Source organism: Barbatula barbatula (genome assembly GCF_947034865.1).
Source record: "Barbatula barbatula genome assembly, chromosome: 25".
NCBI lineage: Eukaryota > Metazoa > Chordata > Actinopteri > Cypriniformes > Nemacheilidae > Barbatula > Barbatula barbatula.
In genome coordinates, this window is record NC_136788.1 from 17,678,676 (window position 1) to 17,701,698 (window position 23,023).

At 42.2% G+C, this 23,023-nt stretch overlaps 1 protein-coding gene and 1 long non-coding RNA gene across 4 annotated transcripts; both read left to right on the forward strand.

Annotated features, from left to right (window-relative positions):
• Nucleotides 1–541: 541 nt before the first annotated feature.
• On the forward strand, nt 542–1,984 carry LOC306890790. Its single transcript, XR_013786307.1, has 4 exons — nt 542–1,194; nt 1,278–1,431; nt 1,571–1,647; nt 1,773–1,984. It is a non-coding gene; the product is annotated as an uncharacterized lncRNA (long non-coding RNA).
• Nucleotides 1,985–5,040: 3,056 nt separating this feature from the next.
• pus7 (pseudouridine synthase 7) lies at nt 5,041–15,655 on the forward strand. Of its 3 annotated transcripts, none has more exons than XM_079450686.1 (17): nt 5,145–5,211; nt 5,369–5,454; nt 5,538–5,850; nt 6,005–6,089; nt 6,418–6,531; nt 6,791–6,935; nt 11,226–11,337; nt 11,451–11,528; nt 11,616–11,744; nt 13,170–13,295; nt 13,384–13,445; nt 13,908–14,068; nt 14,163–14,289; nt 14,621–14,722; nt 14,970–15,099; nt 15,229–15,320; nt 15,400–15,655. In XM_079450686.1, exons 3-17 carry the CDS (start codon nt 5,558–5,560, stop codon nt 15,534–15,536), a joined length of 1,893 nt encoding a protein of 630 aa, XP_079306812.1. In that variant the 5' UTR covers nt 5,145–5,211; nt 5,369–5,454; nt 5,538–5,557; the 3' UTR covers nt 15,537–15,655. The 3 variants fall into 3 exon arrangements, with proteins under 3 accessions (XP_079306811.1, XP_079306812.1, XP_079306813.1); XM_079450687.1 differs by having other exon boundaries at nt 5,548–5,850; XM_079450685.1 differs by having other exon boundaries at nt 5,041–5,454; nt 5,548–5,850.
• The last annotated feature ends 7,368 nt before the right edge of the window (nt 15,656–23,023 follow it).

Below are 23,023 nucleotides of genomic sequence, written 5' to 3' on the forward strand. Positions count from 1 at the left end.
CACATTTCTTTGTTGTATGTGGACACAGTGGCTGCCTAAAAAGGTACAAAAGAGTAAGTTCTTTACGTATCCATGTTTTTCGGACTCATAAAATCCCAAAGTGTGCCAAGAAAATATCCCCCACACCATAACACCACCATCAGCCTGAACCGTTGATACAAGTCAGGATGGATCCATGCTTTCATGACGTTGACGCCAAATTCTGACCCTACCATCCAAATGTCACAGCAGAAATCGAGACTCATCAGACCAGGCAACGTTTTTCCAATCTTCTATTGTCCAATATTGGTGAGCCTGTGCGAATTGTAGCCTCCGTTTCCTGTTCTTAGCTGTCAGGAGTGGCACCCGGTGTGGTCTTCTGCTGCTGTAGCCCATCCGCCTCAAGGTTCGACGTGTTGTGCATTCAGAGATGCTCTTCTGCATACCTTTGTTGTAACGAGTGGTTATTTCAGTTACTGTTGCATTTCTATCAGCTCGAACCAGTCTGGCCATTCTCCTCTGACCTCTGGAATCAACAAGGCATTTTCTCCCACAGAACTGACGCTCACTGGATATTTTCTCTTTTTCGGACCCTTCTCTGTAAACCCTAGAGATGGTTGTGTGTGAAAATCCCAGTAGATCAGCAGTTTCTGAAATACTCAGACCAGCCCGTCTGGCACCAACAACCATGCCACGTTCAAAGTCACTTAAATCACCTTTCTGCCTGATTCTGACGCTCGGTTTGAACTGCAGCAGATCGTCTTAACCATGTCTACATGCCTAAATGCATTAAGTTGCTGCCATGTGATTGGCTGATTAGAAATGTGCGTTTACGAGCAGTTGGACAGGTGTACATAATAAAGTGGCCGGTGAGTTTAGTATTGTGCCTTATTTAAACATAACATGGCATAGTTGACTGGAACAGGTTATAATGTCATTGATCACTTTAGTATTGACACTTATTTGTTACATTTTATTGACAACCCTCATTTATGACAATTTAACTTCCCTTAATAGGTAGATGCCGGAGAAGATGAACGAAGCATCAAGGAACATCTGTGAGCAATGAAGGTGGAAACTGAGAAGCTTCGACCAAATATAGAGCTCAGAAAAGAAAAGTTGGCACTGATTAAATGCTACCAAAGAAATTTTATGTCCAACCACAGCACAGAGGAGGCTCTCTGTGAGTTCACGTGTTTTAGACTGGCCAAAATAGTAAATACAGTAGTATATTAATTGGCTCCTTTAATTGAGTTATGGCTATATTTTAATACGCGTCTTTTTTACTTAATCGGAAGCTACTTTGGACTTTGAGAGACCACACATCTGTTGATGTGGACCAACGACTTCTTGCGCAGCTGTCTGTAATGGCACCTCGAGTCCTTGAAGAGTCCCCTGAAAAAGAGATTCAGGCGCAAAATTGAGGACTGTGTAAATGGCAGACTAAAAAAGGTAATTCAATCTGCACTGCTTAGATAGTCTCCCTGCATGTTTCTGTCTGCACAGTAATGAATGTTTAAAAAACTAAACAAGTATTTGGTGAAAGCATCCACCATGTTATGTCAACCTAATGAGGTTATTGTATTTAAAGGCCTACTGTTGGAAGCAGCTATTTTGCTCTTACCTGCACTGTTCAAGGAGGACCCAGGGTTGCTGTTTGAGGTTGAGGTAAGCCATGAACATTTGATTACAGTTTGAAGAACTTATTGCACATTTTTTACATTGAAAACACTGAAATGGAACATTTACACAAGTAGTAAACTTAGTTAGTTATTTACATTCACACTCCACAGAAGTCATCTGCATTGGTTTGGTTCCGATCGGTCGAAAAACCAAGGACTAGTTCGCAAAAGTAGGTTTTTTACATCATCAGCGATAACTCGCAAACCGTTTGCTGGACAGAAGTGGTTCCAGAGGCAAGTTTCCTGTAGCTCAGTGGTAAGAAATAAATTGTATCCTGTATTTATTCTAACTGTATATCCTGCACCTGCTAATTGCACTTCTGGTTAGACCTAAACTACATTTTGTTACACTGTACTTGTATATGTGTAATGACAATAAAGTTGAATCTAATCTAATTTTGTATTGCCTCTGTTTATTCCCTTTATTTAAGCATAGATTTTATTTGCTGCTTAAATGCATAAATTTAAAGGTTTTTAAATCTATGGTGTTTTGATACGATTGAAAAATGTTTTTTAATAAGTGTCATTTATTAAAGCATTTCAACTTGTCTATGGTAGTATCTGGCATTAAAATGAGCCCTACTAGATAAATTAAAACAATATACGACACCTGTTATGGTTCTACCTAGCACCTTTTGATAAATGCTATAACGCTTCTTTATAAGTAGGTGCCATATAGAAGTTCTCCTATGATTATGATCCAGAGAACCATTGTTGGTTCTGTTGAGCACCATTAAGCATAAAGTGCTATATGGCACCTTTAATGGTTCTACATAGCACCATTTGATAAAGGTGCCATATAGCACCATTTAAAATAGGTGCTATATAGCACTAAAAATGGTTCCCCTATGATTACGAGCCAAAGAACCACTTTTAGTGCTATATAGCACCATTTGTTTTTTGTGTGTACACTGGATGTGCTGCAGCGCAACAAGAGACAATAGAACACATTAGAACACATTATAATTGAATATTACATGGCACGGTGCAGCACAACAATCCCATTAGAACAAGCCGTGTGTTGCGTTGTGTCCGGTGTAGACACGGTGTAACTCATCAATGACATTCCTCCAAATATCTTCCTTTGTGTTTATCAGAACAAAGAAATGTATACAGGTATGAAACAATCTGAATAAACGATAATGTTAATTTTTGGATGAAGTATAACTTTAATGAGCAATAAATGATCTTCAGATAAAGAGATTTGAGTTGATAGGATATGAGAGATATTCACCAGATTTACAAAGGGAAACGACACAGGAGTCAAATAATGTCATCTAATAGCTATTCATTTCAGATATTAGCAGCACATTCTACATCCACAATCCTCGCTCTGCTCTTACTCTTACGCTCAAATAACATTTCTCCATCGTTTGAGTCTTTGTGTGTGTTTTTTCAAACGTCAAGTGTATTGATCTTATACTGCATTATTTTCTGCAGATCATGGGTTTGAGCATTAGCAGCGCAAAAAGTTGTGAGTTCGATTCCAAGGGGACACACAACAGATTAGAAATGTTTACTCTGAATGCACCGCAAGTCACCTAAAATGTGTAAATGTAAGTGGCAATTTACAAAGGATTCAATTAAATAATCTTAAATCATTTGACATGATTCAATTATTCAATGAATGATGCACACAAAAATGAGAGTTTATCTGACAGTTAATTTTAATAATTGCCATAGCCCAAAAACAGATCGTTGATCTAATCGCAATAAGACATTTTGTTTATTAGACAATTGACAGGCCTAGTCATTGCCAGTATGTTGAACATTTGTAGCTGATGAAGTGTCTGTCATGTCCTGTTGATCATATCATTATATCACAGAAGTGCATTGAAGACTTTCTCTCATATTTGCAGAATAGAGATCTAAAATACTCCTGTGACCCTCAACAACTCCTGACAAGAACCCGTGAAGAGCGCAGACGCTCGGCGCCACCTGCTGGCCTGAAGCAGCACTGACTGTTGTGTGTGTCCATGAGACAATCTCATCTTCTACATAGTGTGTTTTTGCCAAGACGAGAAAGAATTCCTGGTACTAATCTTCACACTGACACAAACACACCAGTAATGAGTTAAGGGTTAGTCAAATCAAGTTATTGTTGGAGTTTTTGTGGCCCGAACAAAAAGTAAAAGTGGATCATGAATGTAGAAAAGCAAGAGGAAAGAGCACACATTTTAATGATTTTACATCAACTAAAACTTTCAAATATTTATATACATGACAGTCCATCCAATCTTTCATGCACAACTCAGTTTTCAACAAATTCCAACAAAACATCAACCCTAACCCACCTAATATATGTACTGCTTGTTTGCATTCAATGCTAAAATGTAGGTCAATATTAGTTAAAGGAATAGTTCACCTGCAAAATGTCATCATTTACTCACCCTGTTGTTATTGTAAACCTGCGTGATTTTTATAAAAGTTGGTAACCAAGAAACGTTTGTCTGCTACTGTATGGATACAAACACAATGCAGGTCTATGGGTCCAGCATTTTTCTGTTACCAACATGTTTAAAATATCTTCTTTTGTGTTCTGCAGAAGAAAGAAAGTCGTACAGGTTCATAATGACAAGAGGGTGTGTGAATAATAATAACAATAATAATGAAGGTGAACTACTCACAACTTGTCATTCCAGGTGTTTTTACTGCAATAGTTTGTATTTCCACCTAAAGCACGTCACACATTCATTGCTATATTCATCATCATTATTAGTGCAGCTCATTCTGGTGGAGTAATACTGTATCACATCATCTTAGTGTACACACAGAAACACACACATCCAGGATCATGGAAATAATTCACTGTCGAGACTGAGTATTATCAAAGAACCTCACTGACTGAGAAAGGTGTCAAAACATTTCACATAACAGCATTCTTCAGATAGGGTTAGGTAATATGAGATTGTGTTGTTTTATTTTAACATCTTACCCAGCATGCTGTTAGCTGAGATCTAACCCTAACCCACAGGAATAGCAGTGATGCTTTCACTGCACACTAGATGTCATTGGGTGGCCACATTTCACTATAAATCATGACAGTCATAAATCACAAACGAGTCTCCACTAATGTTACCAACTCTAACCCAAAACCAGTCAAATAAACCACATCAGCATCACATACATACGTCACATGATGAGACAATTCAGCATATTCTGCTCCATCGCGGTCAATCTATCGAGGCTCGCCTCCGCGTGACCGCGCACAGAAGATCTCGGCTCTTCATGGCTCATGAATATTAACAAGGAATAGATGAAATAGGCCAATCAGAGAACGCAGACCAAAGCGAGCGTTATTAAGTAAGTTGCTAGGTAATTAACTTACATTCGTTTCTCTACGACATCGCTTATAATGACAAAGAATTGATGAATAAACATAATGATGATGACGAGACATAAATCCTATGAAGTGAATAGGCTAACGTTACACTGTTCATGTTTATTCTTTGTATAAAACACCACAATAGCGTTTATCGTATCAGCGAGAAAGGTTGTAAAGACATGCGTCTGTGGGCGTGGCTTAATCCGTATTCGTTTCCGGGGTCAGGTATGTGGTAAACGTGCGTGAATGTTTGGACTGACACGTGCATTCTGCGCGCGGCAAGTTCGTGTTGTGGTTCAACCTGTCGGGTTTGTGTTGCTGTAGATTCTTTGAGTTCAGTTCATTAGGGTTCAGTTTTCAATCGGAGTCAATCTAAACGCAGTTTGGACTTTTCCGGCCAGAGAGACATTTTCGGAGATCCGGCTGACACACGGTCACTCACGCACTCTTGCGGCTGTCATTAAACGCGTAAGTACGTCAACGTTTTAAAGAAGAACAAGCAAACGCTGTGAACAGAAGCTTGGATTTTTGAACGCCTTTAAAAACTTCAGCTCTTAACAGTTCCGTGCTAATGGAGGAGACCGCGGGTTCACCTCCGGTTCTGATCGGCGAGAAACGGTGCGGTACACTCGAGGATCCAGAACCCGCAGCCAAAAGGGTTAGAGTTGAGCACGAGGAAGAGGAGAGCAAAGCAATAGATGAGGAGGAGGAGGAGGATGATGAGGAGGAGGAGGAGAAGTGTGATGAAGAGGAGAAGGGAGATCATTTTGCTGATATGATGAAGCATGGCCTCAGTGAGTCAGATGTTGGCATTCACAAGTTTATCAGCGATCATGAAGGATTCTCTGGCATCTTAAAGGAAAGGTGCGTGCGTGCATGTTCATGTGTGCTATTGATCCTTGATCAGTTGTCAAAGAGAATCATATAAGGATCCCAGGAAAGGATGAGTAGTTCCTGACAGAATGTTTATTCTTTGGAGGAGGTACCCTTTAATAAAATGCATCTTTCTTTGATTTAGGTACTCAGACTTTGTGGTCCATGAGATTAATAAAGATGGAAAGATTGTTGCTTTGGACGACCTGTCAGTTCCTGCTGATGTTGAGGTGAAATCTGTTTGTTGTTTGTAGCTGTTTACCTTCATTAGAACTCATGTGGCTCATTTGTGTTGTAAGAAGTTCACAACAGCACTTCTTATTGGTAAAAGATGCCAGTACATAGTTTAATAACACAGAAAGCGTTTTATTTATAGAGAACATTAGATGATGTCAACGACACTGGTCCAGAAGAACTTGCTGTTTCAGTTCTTTAACACTATGCAACTGTTTGAACAAAATACAATCAAACAGAATGTTTATAACCAACTTAAAATGATAAAAGCAATTATCTTGAAGTTCAGTTTTAGTAAATCAAATGGGAATGTGTGTGATGCAGGAAAGGTCCACAGACTGTGACAACACTGACTATCCCGTCCTGACAGAAGAGCAGAAACTACAGCTGACCGAACTACAACTCTTCAAAAACAAAGAGGGAAATGTGGCCATCGAGGCAAGTAAAGTTTCATCCAACAGCATCGCGAAACATAATGTGTAATGTTGCTATAGATACACATCATCATCTTCTGAAGGCGTTTTTCATTTCATTTATTTTACTTATTGCTTTCATACTGCTCGAAACATTGCGCTGCATATTCTATGGTTGGGTTTATCCATGGAGTATTGTTTACACACAAACGGTAAATGCAGGCCGATTAGTTTGTGAAACTTTTAATTTCTGTGGTAACTTGAAAGATGATTGAATATTTCAGGTGCTGGAAGACTCGAAGGAAAAGCGCACTCACTTGCATAAAGCGGTGAAGACTCTGTTTCCAGGCCTGGAGACCAAAACTGAAGAGCGAGAGGGAAAGAGATTCATCGTTGCGTATCATGCAGCTGGAGAGAAAGCTCTGTCAGGTACTGATCCACTAATCCATGATCCATTATTATGGGTATTTAGTGTCTGTAGCTCGTCTGTTCTAAATAGAATTAGTATGTCCCAAACATAGACACTTTAAACCATGGATGCAGTGTCCGTGACGTCACCCGTAGGTTTGTGAAGCCGAAAGTGTACTGGGGCTGCCGTTGCTATCTTGCCTGCGTGTCACACCCGGTTAATCGAAAATGGGCAAAAAGGCAGGAGGTGGTTGGAGCTGAGGTGCCCGGTTGGTGTAACCACCTGCATTTACGTTTATACATTTGGCAGACGCTTTTATCTAAAGCAACTTACATTGCATTGTATTATACATTTGTTTCTGACTATGTGCAATCCCCTGTGATCAAAGCCACAACCATCGCCTGATCTAACCCTACCGTATATGGACCAACATGTTTATCTGCTGTAGAGCTCAATGAGATTCTGATCTATTTTGGAGAGGGTCTCTAGCGGCCAGTCAATGAATAGCAGTTTAAATCTCTTCGTGTTGGTTTCACGCGAGAGGACGGAAGGTTGCCGCTAGTTCCTAAATCATAGTATGAAAGGAGTATTCTCAAAGTTTTGTGAAAGATTGCGAATAACGATAATGCAGGTAAATGTCAGTGAAAATATGCTAGGTAACGTTTATTTAGCAATAATAAATAGGAAATGTTTTTCTTAATTTCTCCAGTACCGACAGCAGAACCGTTAACGTCAGAGCTAATCGATACTTCGGTCTTTTACAATTTAGCCCTGGAACCGATAAAGTACCGGATTTCGGTACCCATCCCTAGTAAGTATACAGTAACATGGCATATAAAATAATGAATGAATACAAACTTAAATGCAAGGAAGAGCTGAATTTTGATGTTCGTGACAGTTAGGGGTCACAGTGTCGTCTTGGCAACAACGGCCACTTCGTTTTGCGTTGGTATGTCCTAGTTTTGCTTTGCACTAAAATGTATATACTTTCCCATAACAAAAACAGTACATACTTTAAAGGCACAGTATAAGTTAGTGAATTTGGACGCAGCATGTGTACTTGTAAAAGCATGTAAAAAGCATGCTGTACATCAGCATGGGTGCATGGAACTATTTATGATCTGACAGGACATTTAATTCTTGATGTTGTCTAGTCGCTGGTCATGTGATTGTTTTTTTTGACACTGTAAATGTAAAAAGACCGCTGACTGTTCCAAGAGAGCTACGTTCAGCGGGATTCTGTCACGCTCCAGGCAATTACCTGTCCTGCTTCCGCACGCATCATTCCCAATGTGTTTTGTTTTCGTCTGCAACATTCACGATTTGTTCTGACGCAGCAAAAGCTTGCAGGTTACCCAAACGTTTCAGTCCGCTGGGTTCGACATGCAAATCTTTTAATATTATAGGCTTTTTTTGTGCTTATTCTTTGATAAAACATGACAGAAACATAATTATTAGGAAATGTTTCTTATATTGGCTGATGTGTCACTGAGGAGCTGTGTTTGTAAGTCCGCTATTATAAATTATTTTTATGATAAAATGAATGACGTCATTGACAAGTCGATGCAACTTTTATCACATAGTAGTCGACTTAAAACATCTGGGGTCATTCAACCCCTAGTGCACGGTAAAAGCGCTTGGTTTTAAGTTACATCTTTAAGGTGTGCATTCTCTATTACGTGTATAAATTTGAAGTAGGCCGGTTTCTTTAAAGTTACAGTTTGCAGGTTTGGCCTCTTTGTTGTCATTTCAGTTTGAAACAAAATTGCAGTGATATGTGTAGTTATTATCTTTATGTGGATTGTGCTTTGCACTGCTGCTGTGTGCGGATGATCTGTACATGGATGTGACAGTAACACATGGCCGTCTCTACACCAGATGCAACGCAAAACATTACTACTAATATAGAATGAAATGTAGCTCGTCAGTTTTCGCGTCGCACCTGGTGTAGATAGACACTCAAGAAAAATACAGCCTGCCTCACGTCCTACAAGTCATGTATCTGAAAATGTCATCTGAACGAGTAATTGATCTCCTGCTTTTGTTTCGACTAAATGAAAACATGATTTTCTAAAAAAACAGTAATGATGTGACTTACCTGTTCAGCGCATTATGCCATCCCTGCAATCCTCTCGATATGAACTCTTGGTTTAGCACGATGGTGTCACTTTCTCTTGTCGGCTCACCAGAGCTCGAGGTTACTTTGCAAACTTCCTCTCAAAGCACCACAGCATCCACACACATGATAAACTAGCTGCTTTCTCTCCTTTTGTGTTTACAGATGTGAATTAATGACACAAACAGTTGAAACCGCGAAAATAATCTATTATTATTAGCTTACCGTTGGGAATCAGGGTAAGATCAGACAGTCGTTCAGAACACTGATTCGTCTGTTTTTACCACAAAAAGTTGGGGATTGAAACTTTAAATGAGAGCCGTGCATTATTTTCTTTGTGTAAACAAATAGGTGACTGAAACTGTCTGAATAACACCTGTCCGTAGATGTTTCTGTGATGTCTTTCAGGACGTTTGTCATCATGAAAATCAGTTGTGATCGGTGTATTGATGGAGAGAGGTGGTGTCTGCTAAACATGCTTTCTGTCAGTCAGTGGCGTTCTGAGCTCATTGATGGAATGACCTCTGGTTGTCTGCAGAAGCTTTATTGTGCATGAGCGTACAAGATAAACACGATCTGTTCTTCTTCAGCTTCCTAAAACAGACGGAACTGTTTCAGTGTCACAAATGAAATGAAGTTGTCTTGAGCATGACGTTCATCTGAGCATGTGAAGCCTTCAGCTGTGTTTTTGCACTGGCTTATGTCTTGAGTAACATTCTTTTGTTCCTTTAACGCTCCTCTCTTTCTGTGGACAGAGGTCAGAAGCTCAGCAGGTAAGATGTCTCTGTTGCCACGGCACAAACAGACAGAAAATCGGCTTTAGATTTTTGTTTTTCTTTTCCTGCCACTTGGTGAAGGAACGTCATTTTTCAGAAGAGTTAAGATTTTGATTAGCCAGAGTAAAGCGTAATTTGGAAGTATGTATTATTTATTGGCTATTAATACCTTTATTAGGATAGGACAGTGAAGAACTGACAGGAAAGCTCTGGACAGAGGCTATGCGATTCAGGATATGAAGTCAGGTCACCATGAGCACAGTATATGTTGGTGAACTAAGCACGAGACTACAAGCCCACAAGACATGTTTCATTTTACACTGATGCTCTAAACTTGTTTTATTTGATCATCGTTTGTGAATTAACAGAAATGTTCTCTCGCAATCTTTTTCTCAATCTGTCTCGCTGTGAGATGATTTTAAACACTATTCAAGGACTCGACCGCTATCTTGTGTGCTTATTAGCTGCTCTTTCTTCATTATTCCATCAATGTCATCCACATTTTTAAGAAATAAATCTTAACCCATATATAGTACCCTAAGAACAGAATAGACTACTATTATTTGAGGCACTTTCTTGCAGGATTTCACTGAACATATCAGACAACGAGGGTGCATGTCCCTCATCTGGTGCAGAGAGAGGTGTCTTTTTTTTTCTCCGCTCTGATCTCCTGCGCTTTGCGCTTCTACGTCTGCACGCGGGTTCTCCGCATACATCGCGACCCGGATGGCGATGACCTACTTGCGATGCGATTGACGCGAATCGCGCAAGTTGAAAAATCTGAAAATTCGCATTGCATTAACCAATCAGGAGCTTGCTCTAGTAGTGCTGTGAGCGAGCGGAAGAAGCCCCTCCCATGACACGAATTTGCGTCTGTAATGAAAAAGCGAGTAAACTCAGTGTTCAAGTGTCCAACTACATGCGAATAGCTCGATTTACTGCGTTTGGTGTGAACACTCTATAAGAGTATATACGAGATTTACTGAAATACGTCCACACCGCAGACTTGTCGCTTCAGACAAGCACGTGCAGGTTGCGGTTTCTGTTTGCATCATCACAACATTTCAGCTTTTTTTTCGGTGATAAAAGTCTTTCGGGCATTTTCGGCCGAAAATTTTCAGTGGCGGAATATTCAGTGCATCCCTAGTGTAAATAACAGTGAATTCATTCTCTTGTTCAGACGAGACGACAGTTGAAAGTATGAGCTCTTGTATATCACGTCATGATGTCACCGGTTTAGTGAGCTCCATTGATCCATCAAATAAAAGGTTTTCAGTTTTAAAACTGATTTTGTGTATTCTTGTTTTTTTCCAGCGCTCACGTTTGAAATGTAAAGCATTATGCAGGAATGTTTAGGAATTCTCTGCCCATTTAATGACGCTTGATTTTAATGTTTGTTTGTTTTTTTCCTGTCGTAGCACCTCGAAAACTTTCCTGGCCAAAGAATCGTGGAAGTTTCTGCCATTTTGTCCTCTATAAAGAGAACAAGGACACCATGGATGCCATCAACGTTCTGTCCAAGTTCCTCAGGTCTGTCTGTTACGGCTGTGTGCTGATGAAAGTGGAGGAAGTCAGTGGTCCGAGTGTTGAATGCTAACGTGTGATTCAACTTCTGTCAGTTTTCATCCTGTTGTTCTCCGTAGGGTCCGACCCAATATGTTCTCGTACATGGGCACTAAAGACAAAAGGGCAGTCACGGTGCAGGAAATTGCAGTTCTGAAGTAAGTAAATCCAGCTCTGTGCTTCTCTCTCTCCTCAAGTCAAGATGATATTGGTGAGAAAATTTGTTTTGGCTGTGCTCTCGTCAGGATCAGCGCTGAACGATTAGCACATCTGAACAAGTGCCTCATGAATCTGAAACTGGGAAATTTCTGCTACAAGAATCGTCCATTAAAACTGGGAGAACTGCAGGGAAACCACTTCACTGTCATTATCAGGTGTGTCTGTCCTAACCCTTGCTGACACTTCACTTCATACTGTATGTTGTGTTGTAACAACACTTTGTCAAAATGAGTTTGGATCAGCTGAAATGGGAAGATACTGTATGGGCAAAACAAGCTGTTCATTGGTCCAGCCAGCATAACAACATTAGATAGTTTATCCAAATGAGGGTTGTAGTCAAACCAATCCGCTTGTTAAGTGGTGACGTGAGTGTGAGGGACCGAGAAGCCAAGCACAAGGAACACAAGCTTTGTACAAAAAAAATGGGTCTTTATTTGAACCCAAGAATCAAAAATAACTTTACACATAAATTTCTTACAACAAAATAATCTAACCAAACAGAAAATGAGATCAAAGCGGTTAGCCAAAACCAAACAAACACAACTTAAACTGACCTGCTCAAATGAACAAAGCAACAGTTTATAAAGGAAAGGATGGGCCCATTACAAATTAAGAGGGGGAACAATTTAACTTTACACACACAACATATAACCCTACATATATCAAAATGAAATCAAAACAGAGATGTATGGTAAATAAAGTAAAGGAAGCTACATGTAAACAAATATCATAAATGTACAACTAACTAAATCACTAAATAAATACATTAAGGTTCCTTCCTCCTCCCCGGGCAACTCCCAGTGAATGGTACGTCCGGACGGAACCAAAAAGCTAAATACGGTGTTCCTGCCGGACTCTAGTTTTCCGTCACACCATGTCTGAAGTTGATCACCGGTAAATTAAACTCAAAATAGAAACAGATATAAATAACAGATACAACGCAACTAATTTGTGTGCACTTCAAATCAGTAACAATGTATTGTAAATGTAAACCTAACAATACATGATGAATGAATGAATGAATGAATATGTGGTGTTTCATGTGGTTACTATGCTATCATACTGAAACAAATGAAAATGAATAAAAGTTCAGAATAAAGCTTACTCTGAAATGAATGTCCTTCGTGTAAATGTATGCATGTGTGTGCGTGTTTTGGATACATCCATATTACCGCTCGTGTGCGGCCACCACTCGGGCCGTCACAGTGACGAATACAGTTTTTGGGTCCAAGCATCTATTTATTTCAGCAGGGTTACATCTTAAACTGTTTATGAGCACTGTTTACTCGTATTGCATATATAAGTGAAACATGTATTAACTCAACAGAATCTCAGACAAACTTCTATTTCCCACAATGACAGAGCCAACCAAGGAGATATTTGAATTCTTCAAGCTTCTGTTGTTTGTCTTCAGAAGTCTTTTGGGTTTCTCTCATGATGGTTGTTTCTGCTTTTTGGACCATAGCGTATATGACGTGTTAGATAAATGGCTGGATTGTAATATCAGTGAAGCTTGTATTGTCTGCTCTGATGAATATGAACAAACGTGAGTGTGTGTGATGTGTGCCGTATCCCCACAGGAACGTCTCGGGCTCACAGGAGCAGGTGGAGCGTGCCATGACCTCACTGAGAGACACAGGCTTTATCAACTACTACGGCATGCAGCGTTTTGGGACCACGGCCATCCCCACGTATCAGATCGGCAGGTGAGAGCGCAGCCGATCACCCCACAAAATGTCACGTGTGTGTCACATGCACCAAGAGTAATGGTTTGATTTCTGCTATAATTCACAGGGCAATATTACAGAACAACTGGAAGGAGGTTGTGGATCTCATCCTGAAACCTCGTCCTGGAGGTCAGACACATTGCTCTCATCACGAGTGGCATTTTGCAACATAACCGATCACTTAAGCATTTAAAGAAGAGCGAGATTGACATTTACATTTAGTCATTTAGCAGACGCTTTTATCCAAGGAGAAATTTACAGAGAGTTCGGGAGCAATACGCGATATGTCATAAAAGAGCAATAATACATTAGGTGCTAAAACATGACATTGACATGAGATCCACCCTAACCTTGATTTGTTTAAACCAGTACATGTATATACAGGACACTGTATTCATTCATCATTCATTCATCCCTAACCATTATTTGAACGGGACTTTTAAAGCTTTATACGCTATTGAGCTAGTGTCATTTTCATTTTGAGTGTGTTGTTTCTGACCATTCTAACTGTCATTTGTCCAAGATGATGATATAATATTGAATATAAAGAGTTTATTGAAGTTGGTGTATAAATGTCTCCTGGATGTCCAGCGGAGAAAAGTTATCTGGTGAAATGCAGAGAAGAGTGGGCACGTTCTCAAGACCCAGAAGCTGCTCTGAAGAAACTTCCGGTCAAACGGTGTGTAGAGGGTCAGTTACTGAGGGGTCTGGTGAAGTACGGCACAAACAACTTCATCACAGCGTTTGGACTAGTGAGGAGACGAATCTCGCACACACACACACACACAACTGAATGTCTCTCTGTTCTGCTTGCTCATTTTCTCCTTCGTCTGTCTTGTCTTTTAGATCCCTCGTAACAACCGCTTGATGTACATCCACAGTTATCAGAGTTACGTGTGGAACTCAATGGTCAGCAAACGTGTAGAAGAGTTCGGTCTGAAGGCAGTGGGGGGAGATTTGATACTCAAGGGGGGTTAGTGTGTATCATAGTGTGCTGTACATGAAGTGTGTGTGTGTCAGCTGTATATGATGTGTGTGTGTGTCAGCTGTACATGAAGTGTGTGTGTGTCAGCTGTATATGATGTGTGTGTGTGTCAGCTGTACATGAAGTGTGTGTGTGTGTGTCAGCTGTATATGATGTGTGTGTGTGTGTCAGCTGTACATGAAGTGTGTGTGTATGTGTGTGTGTCAGCTGTACATGAAGTGTGTGTCAGCTGTATATGATGTGTGTGTGTGTGTGTGTCAGCTGTATATGATGTGTGTGTGTGTGTGTCAGCTACATGAAAAGTGTTGCGTTGTTTCAGGCAGTGCTCACGTGTTGTCAGAGGATGAAGCAGAGAAACACTCCATTCATGATGTGGTGATGCCACTTCCCGGGTTTGATGTCATCTACCCCACTCACAGCGGTCAGTGATGTTCATCTGTCCACTTTCACATCAAACAGAATGAGCGCAATTAAATGTGACTCTACTTTTAAATCTTTACCTTCTGAGCAATGTCACACAAAGAAACCAAAAGTCCTTGTGCATTCTTGCAACTGCATTTAGAAGTTAGTGAAGTGTTGCATTATGGGAAATCTTGGCTTGTTTCTCAGTAGTAGGTTTTCTTTGGCCTGTTTACAGTGTAAATTTATTTTAGTTTTGTGTTTGACAGTGGGTCAGTGCTACAGAGAGATGCTGAGTGCCGATAATCTGGACATCAGTAACATGAGACACAAAGTTCGTGATTATTCTCTCGCCGGCGCTTACAGAAGAGTCGTCATACGGCCCAGCGACGTCAGCTGGTGAATAACAACTTCATTCATCTGTGTTTGGTCTACAGCACTGACACAACTTATCTCAGTTTATTAGGCATACCTACGTTGTATTTATTATTATTACTTCTCCACATGTCTGTATTTCTTCCTTTAAAGGGAGTTGATTTATTATGACGATCCACGCGTGCCTCTCGTTCACACAGATGTGGAGAAACTAGAAAACAGACCGGCTCCAGTTTACCTCAAAGGTCTGCTGCATCTGTATTATTGAATTGATGTGTTTGTTGTGTGTATCTGTGGCTCATGATTGTGTGTTCTTGTATACAGAGGGGAAATATCGAGTGCTTAAGATGGAATTTTCACTGCCGTCCTCTACATATGCCACCATGGCCATCAGAGAGGTTCTGAAGATGGACACCAGCATAAAAAATCAGACTCGGCTCAACACCACCTGGTTTAATTGACCGATCACATTAACCATCGCAACACTTGCGTGTTTTTATTATTATTTCTCCACATGTCTTTGATGAGCTAAAAATGAACTGTTTTGCAGGACTGAAAATAAAATGAACAGTAGGAGGTGCTCTGTCTATGATTAGATTTATTTTAATAAAATGTAAAAAATTACTTTTCTCTAAAGTAACAGCGGAGGCAGAACTGTAATTATGCCGTTGCCATGCGCTTTTGCTGCTGTTTCACATAGTGCCTAGGGAGAGCGTTCAGTTCAGTTCATACTTGTGTGTAGGACACTGACGCGTAGTGGTCATTGCCTGTCGACGCAGATGTATAAGTTAAAACCGGTACGTAGCCTCGATGTGGAGGTCCTAGTACGCACAACTACAAACTGAGCTTTAGCAGCGCATGCCCATTGTCCTTTCACACCTGCAGCCTGGGTACCACAGTACAACCATGCAATTTCGTTTTAAGTTATTTTAATACACCAATGAGCGTTTTTTATGTAGATTGCATAACTATGATTTGTTATATATGCCTGTTTCATGCTATTTTAGATCTTGGTTATATGAGAGGCAGGTTGCAGTAACAACGTAACACAGGTTTTGTACATCACATTCAGAGCTTTTTATTTTCTTGTATTTTTACCTTGTAGGGCTAAATGCTTTTGATAAAAGTAAACCATTAAAAAGAAATACAGCAACTTTGTGAATTTGCGATGCGTTTTCTCAGTTTAATTTCAGCAATAACAGGCCCAATCATACTTCGTTGTGAAGAAGGATTATGCCAATTGAATGTTGTTTTTGAAACACAAAAATGCTTATTGACTGTAAACTTCTGCTAAATATTATTTTGTCTGTATTCTGCCTATTGGTTGATGTCTCTAACTTGCATTAACGCATTGCTGTAATTAGGGTGGCCATTTCCATAACACCAAAAAGGAGGACACTGCGGCATTTAGTGAGGCAAGAATAACTGCATCTGGTGTACTCGCAAATACAATACAATTGTGTCTATCATATCTATGGTATCATGATACAGTGATTCTGAAATAGCCTACTCTATTCATTGCCAGTCAATTTGATCTACAACATATCTTGATGTAGACCTGTGTGTGTTTGTTCACAGTATTTGTATTTATTCAAGACAGTCCTGTATGACTGGTGATGCTTATCTGCATGATAGACCTTACAAAGCTCTGTAGCGGAGATTTTCCATCCTGAGGTGATGTTGCCTCCCGAAAATAAGACCTAAGGGACAGTGCTGGAGTGGTAATCTGGCATACCGGGCAAATGCCCGGTGGGCCGACGCACTTGGGGGCCGATATAATATAATATTATATTTTTTTAATCGGCCGACGACCTGCCCATAAAGCAGGGACAGCGGCCCATTGGTTCATTTTCCATACTGACACTGGGCTGGCCCAATCATCTCTTAACAGACTCTACCCCCCCCCAGTGTCTCGTGTCAGATGCAGTCAGTGTCTTATAGAGTGTTCACACCAAACGCAGTAAATCGTGCTATTAGCGTCATGGACATTTTGCTTTTACTCGCTTCATTCGCGTCATGGAGGGGCTTCTGTCAGGCGGCGCCCGTCTTATTGCGAAATGGCGGACATGGATTTAGTTGAGAGGATAGCTGCGCATTATGTGCTATGGAAGGCTGAAGAACGACGTAGACTCGTTCGGCGCCATGTCTGGGTCCATCAAATCCTTCAGAGGCGCAGTCCTTCATTGTTGTTTCGGATTCCTGCCTCCGCTCGCTATGTCATAATCACGCCCCACGCAAGCTCCTGGTTCGTAAACGCGGCACGAATTTTCGCCAAAGTTCAGATTTTTCAACTCGCGCAAACTATGGGAAGCCAAATAATCAAAAAATTGGACGAGACAGCGGGTATTACAGAGCTCGCGCCGTGCTGACATGTCATCTGCGCGATTCAAAAATTTTCCTAAGTGGAAAAGTGCAAATTCGTTCACCCAGAAAGCCTTTTTCTACACGTTTCAGGCCATTTGGAGTCGATCTGTATAGTTTTCGAGAGACACTTTTTGTAAAAGGTGTTGTCAAGGGGTTGTACTTGGCTGAAAACACGCTCTAAACAGACGAACTTGGAGTCGACGTAACTCGGGCCGCGAAGATCGTAGAACCTAGAGCCAGGTGTCATTCGAAAGGGGAGGTCCAGGCCTTTCCAACGACACCGAGCACGCGTCGCTGCGACCTTCCTAAGCCGAGCTAGACCCCCGAACAGAAAGGCGTCTGAAAAGCGTATCTCTGGCCAGGAAGGTCGCAGCAGGACGAGGTCGGACGCGTCTCGAAGGACTCGCCGAGACCTTTCCAACGACACCAAGCACTCGTCGCTGCGACCTTCCTAGGCCGAGATATTTTTTCTAGAGCCGTTTCTGTTTGGCTCCCCCTATCCGTCACGGAAGGTCGTACCGCGTCGGTCGACGGCTCGTTGGAAAGGTGTCATCCAGACCTTTCCGACAACACCCGTCTCGCGTTTCTAGTCCATTCCTACACGGAGTTATAACGTTTGTCCGCCAGGCGGCGCTATTTTTTGAATAAGTGGGCATAACTCTGCGTAGGAAGGTCGTAGAGATACGAACGTAGGCTCGTCGGAAAGGTCTCGCCCACGCCTTTCGAACGGAACGCGGTCCGACAATTGTTTCCGAGCCTTTCGATGAGATGTGTTGCAATTCGTGTCCATTGCAGAGGGTTCCTGACCTTAGGTTTAGAGTTTGGTTGGGGTGGGGGTTAGATGAATTTTGCCTAATTGTCCAACGACCAGAAGGTGCCTGACCTTAGGGTAAGAGTTTGGTTCGGATGGGGGATAGATCAGATATGAGAATAGGGTTACCAGAGTAGGTTGTAGGGCAAAAAGGTTAGGGTTAGGGGCAAAAAATCCAAGATCTAGGGCCCTGAGGCCCCAGAAATGGCTGTGCACTGGCCCACCCTCTACTGACCACCTAAGGTCACCCGAGGCCAAGAGGAGAAAACGATGCCGCACACGAGTGTCCCCACAATTCCTGTAATATTTTATTTGTGTATGTAAATGCTGACCAAATTGTGTTGTGTTATGTTATATTCCATATATGTGTGTGTGTGTGTGTGTATATAGAAGCAACCCAACAACCTTTATGCATCAGCGACCGGCCAAAACTTGGTCTTTTAAATGGCGTGTTGACCAGGATTGGATTCCAGGAGGTGAGGTAAGTGTTTGAAAGGTAAGTAGGCTCATTGTTATTTTTGTTTTAGGTTTAAGATGCCCAGGGTTACTAATGTTAGGTGTAAGGAGTGGGGTTATGGTGAGGTCTTAGGCGTAATACACAAGGGGGTCCTGATATTAGGTGTTAGGAGAGGGTTAGGAAAGGGGATAAGGGTGTGCCCTCAGGTGTGATACACGAGGGGATAGTGACATTAGGTGTTAGGGATGAGGTGTGGGTGGCCATCAAATGTTATAACACACCCAAATGGGAGGAGCAGTGTGAGGGGAAAGATTGTTTAAGCCTCGTTCAGGCCTCTAGGGTAAACCGTGTCCAGGCGTTTAATCCAGACGCTCTCGGCTCTAAGTCTCTCCCTTAGAGACCATGCTGGATTTGACTGGAGACCGGTTACCCTGAATGCAGGCAGACCGTGGGTCAGGAAATGTTGAACCAGATGTCTACGTTTATCAATCTTGTGCAAAATGTTATGTGCATGTTGATAAGCTCTGACTCTGAGTTCATTCTTCGTCTGACCCACGTATTGTCTGCGACATCTAGTGCAGAAGACTAGATAAATACAGTTAATGGTTTCATGTGTCAGAGGTCGGGAAATCTTGAAGATTTTTTTGTTGTACCTGCTCATAACCCATTGTTTCTGTACGAAATACTTGCAACGGCCTACTCGGCCCGACGGGGTTGGAGTACGAAGCTTGCTACAGACGAGTCTGTCCTGTAGATTGTCGTTGCGTTTGTACGCTGCAATGGGTCTGTGGTGCTGCAGGAATTTTGTAGGTCCAAGGAACTTCAAGAAATTTTCTTTGATAGCCGAATTGAGTGAGACACATTGTTTTGAGTAGAGGGCCGTGAGTGGGATGATTTTATGTCTGTTTTGTAATGCAATCCCCGGTGTATTCCTTGGCTTGTCAAATGTTTTTAATATTTTCCGAAGGAACGATCTGCTGTAACCACGGTTTCTGAGGGCCCGGAAGAGGATGTTCGTGGCCTCAAGAAAGGACGAAGGCTGCGAGCAGATCCTTTTGAATCTGAGGAGTTGCGATTTGATGATACCCTTAAAGGTGTGTTTTGGGTGGAAACTGTTTTTGTGTAGCAACGAATGTGTGTCTGTGTCTTTAAAGTAGACTCTAAAGTCCAATCGACCCGTCTCCAGAAACTCGGGCCCCTTGTATGAGACCACATCTAAAAAGTTGACCTCTGACCTGTCCAAACTGTATTTTACACTGATGGATTCCTGATGTGAATTCAGGTGTGCAATAAAAGCGAGAAAATCATCCTCAGTGTGGGTCCAAACACCCCAGATGTCATCCAAGAACCTGAAATAAGCAAACGGTTTTAGGGCACATGCTGAAAGAGCCGTTTGTTCCCAGTCTGCCATGAAAATGTTTGCATACGAGGGCGCAAACTTCTTGCCCATGGCCGTACCCTTGACCTGAAGATAAAATTTGGAGTCGAATTCAAAATCATTTTTGGTCAAATTTATTTCTAGGAGTTTTAACAGATGTTCGTCTGGTCTGTGAGAATCCGGGTATTTGAGCATGAATTTTTTCACTGCTTCAAGGCCGGTCGGGGTGTCAATGTTAGTGTACAGACTGTCAATGTCAATCGTGAAAAGAAATGAATTTTGTGGGACTTTGAGTTTACGAATTTTTGAAATAAAATCGTACGTGTCTTTCAGGTAGCTTGGATGTCTGGTGGAGAGAGGATTGAGAAAGTGTTCTATATACTCTGCCGTGAAATATGTCTCGCTGTTGCAGTCGGAAACGATTGGTCTGCCCGGTGGGACCTCAAAAGGTACGCTCCACTTTTCTGGCTCCTTATGAATCTTTGGCAACAGGTAAAGTCTCCTGGGCCGGGGTGGTCCTTCCCCCGTGAGGTAATCTTTTTGTTTAGAGCCTATGATTTTTCTAGAACACATATCTTCCAGAATGTCCTCTATCTCCTTGATGGTGTCAGTGTAAATGGGCCCCTCGAGTGGACGGTAATGTTCCGCAACCGAAAGTTGTCTCAGTCCTTCCGCAATGTATTGCGCTCTGTCTAAAATGACTGTGGCGTTACCTTTGTCAGCTGGTTTGATAACTATGTCAGTGTTGTTGCCTAGCTCTCTGAGGGCTTTCTTTTCACCAACGGTCAAATTGTGTGTCGCCCCCAAACCCCAATGTAATTTTTTGAACGCAAAATTGTCAGCTCTAATAGTCTTCTCAATTTCTTTAGGTAGGCTAGACAACGAGGGTTCCCAACCGGAGGGGTGAGTAAACGGTATCTTAGTTTTATTGTTCTTCTTGCCCTCAAAAAACGCCTCCAGTTTAAGTCTGCGGTGATATGCCTGCATGTCCGCTAACAATTCCTTCTTTTTGCAGCTCGACGGGGTGGGGATATAAGAAAGGCCTTTTTTAAGGACTGAGTTTTGGTCGTCTGTTAGCACGAAGGACTTTGATAAGTTGACGACGAGCTTATGTGTACCACGATTTGGGTTGACGGGAATTAGGAGTTTAAATGGGAGAGCCAATGTGTTTGGATAGCTCTTGCCGTGGCCGGTTTCCAATGGATACCGTCCGTTTCCACCTGGAAATGTGTGGAAGCCAGCAGAGGGATGAAGGTCAGATTCTGTTTGATGAAGTCATTCATGCTTTCTAACATTTCCTGCTCTGGCGGCGGCAATGCTCTCGAGAAATTGATTAGAGGGACCAAAATAGCTGTTTTTGGTAAAATGTCTTCCGCTTTTTTGTAGGCCTTCTGGATTTCTGTTATAGCCGTATCACTGTACCTCTGGCTCCGGTTGTTCAAACCGAATGAGAGTATTAATTTCTCTGGCGTTGTGTCCCATGTTCCCTTTTCCAACAGGCCGATTGCGTGACAAAACTTCGCCCCAGGGTAGCTGTCCATCTGGAGATCAGGGTCATCAGATTCGGGGAACCTGGAGACGTTCGAGTCCCCAATGATGAGCCATCTTTTTCTACAGGTAAGGCTCCAATGCGTTTTGTCCGTGTTAGTGTGACGAAATGGCATGTTAGGAGCCTTGGAGGGTGGGCTGCTGATCATTTGGGGCTCAATATTAGTGTTGTCCGTCAGTAACGGTATTATCGGAGATAGCGCAGGTAGTGCGACCCCATGTTCCCCACGCTCTAAGCCCACTCCATAGCCCTGCTGTGGGACCGGGTCCTCAAGGAGGTCGTATTCCTGGAGGATCTCTGTAAGCGGGGACGGTGAGTCGTCTGAGAAAATACCGCTATGTCGGGAATCCTCCGAGGGAGCAATCGGGGTTGACATTTGTGGAATAGGGGCCCATCCAACATCCTGGTCTACCGCCGGAGGGTTAGGTGAGGTAGGGTTATCCTCAGGTGGGGCCTCTAAAACAGAGATTAACGGCTCTGGCGTTTCGGGGCGGGGGTTAGGTTAGGGTTAGGGTTAGGGTTAGGGTTAGGGTTAGGTTAGGGTTAGGGTTAGGGTTAGGGTTAGGTTAGGGTGAGGTTAGGGTTAGGTTAGGGGCAAAAAATCCAAGATCTAGGGCCCTGAGGCCCCAGAAATGGCTGTGCACTGGCCCACCCTCTACTGACCACCCAAGGTCACCCGAGGCCAAGAGGAGAAAACGATGCCGCACACGAGTGTCCCCACAATTCCTGTAATATTTTATTTGTGTATGTAAATGCTGACCAAATTGTGTTGTGTTATGTTATATTCCATAAATGTGTGTGTGTGTGTGTATATAGAGGCAAACCAACAACCTTTATGCATCAGCGACCGGCCAAAACTTGGTCTTTTAAATGGCGTGTTGACCAGGATTGGATTCCAGGAGGTGAGGTAAGTGTTTGAAAGGTAAGTAGGCTCCTTGTTATTTTGTTTTAGGTTTGAGATGCCCAGGGTTACTAATGTTAGGTGTGAGGAGTGGGGTTGTGGTGAGGTCTTAGGCGTAATACACAAGGGGGTCCTGATATTAGGTGTTAGGAGAGGGTTAGGAAAGGGGATAAGGGTGTGCCCTCAGGTGTCATACACGAGGGGATAGTGACATTAGGTGTTAGGGATGAGGTGTGGGTGGCCATCAAATGTTATCACACACCCAAATGAGAGGAGCAGTGTGAGGGGAAAGATTGTTTAAGCCTCGTTCAGGCCTCTAGGGTAAACCGTGTCCAGGCGTTTAATCCAGACGCTCTCGGCTCTAAGTCTCTCCCTTAGAGACCATGCTGGATTTGACTGGAGACCGGTTACCCTGAATGCAGGCAGACCGTGGGTCAGGAAATGTTGAACCAGATGTCTACGTTTATCAATCTTGTGCAAAATGTTAT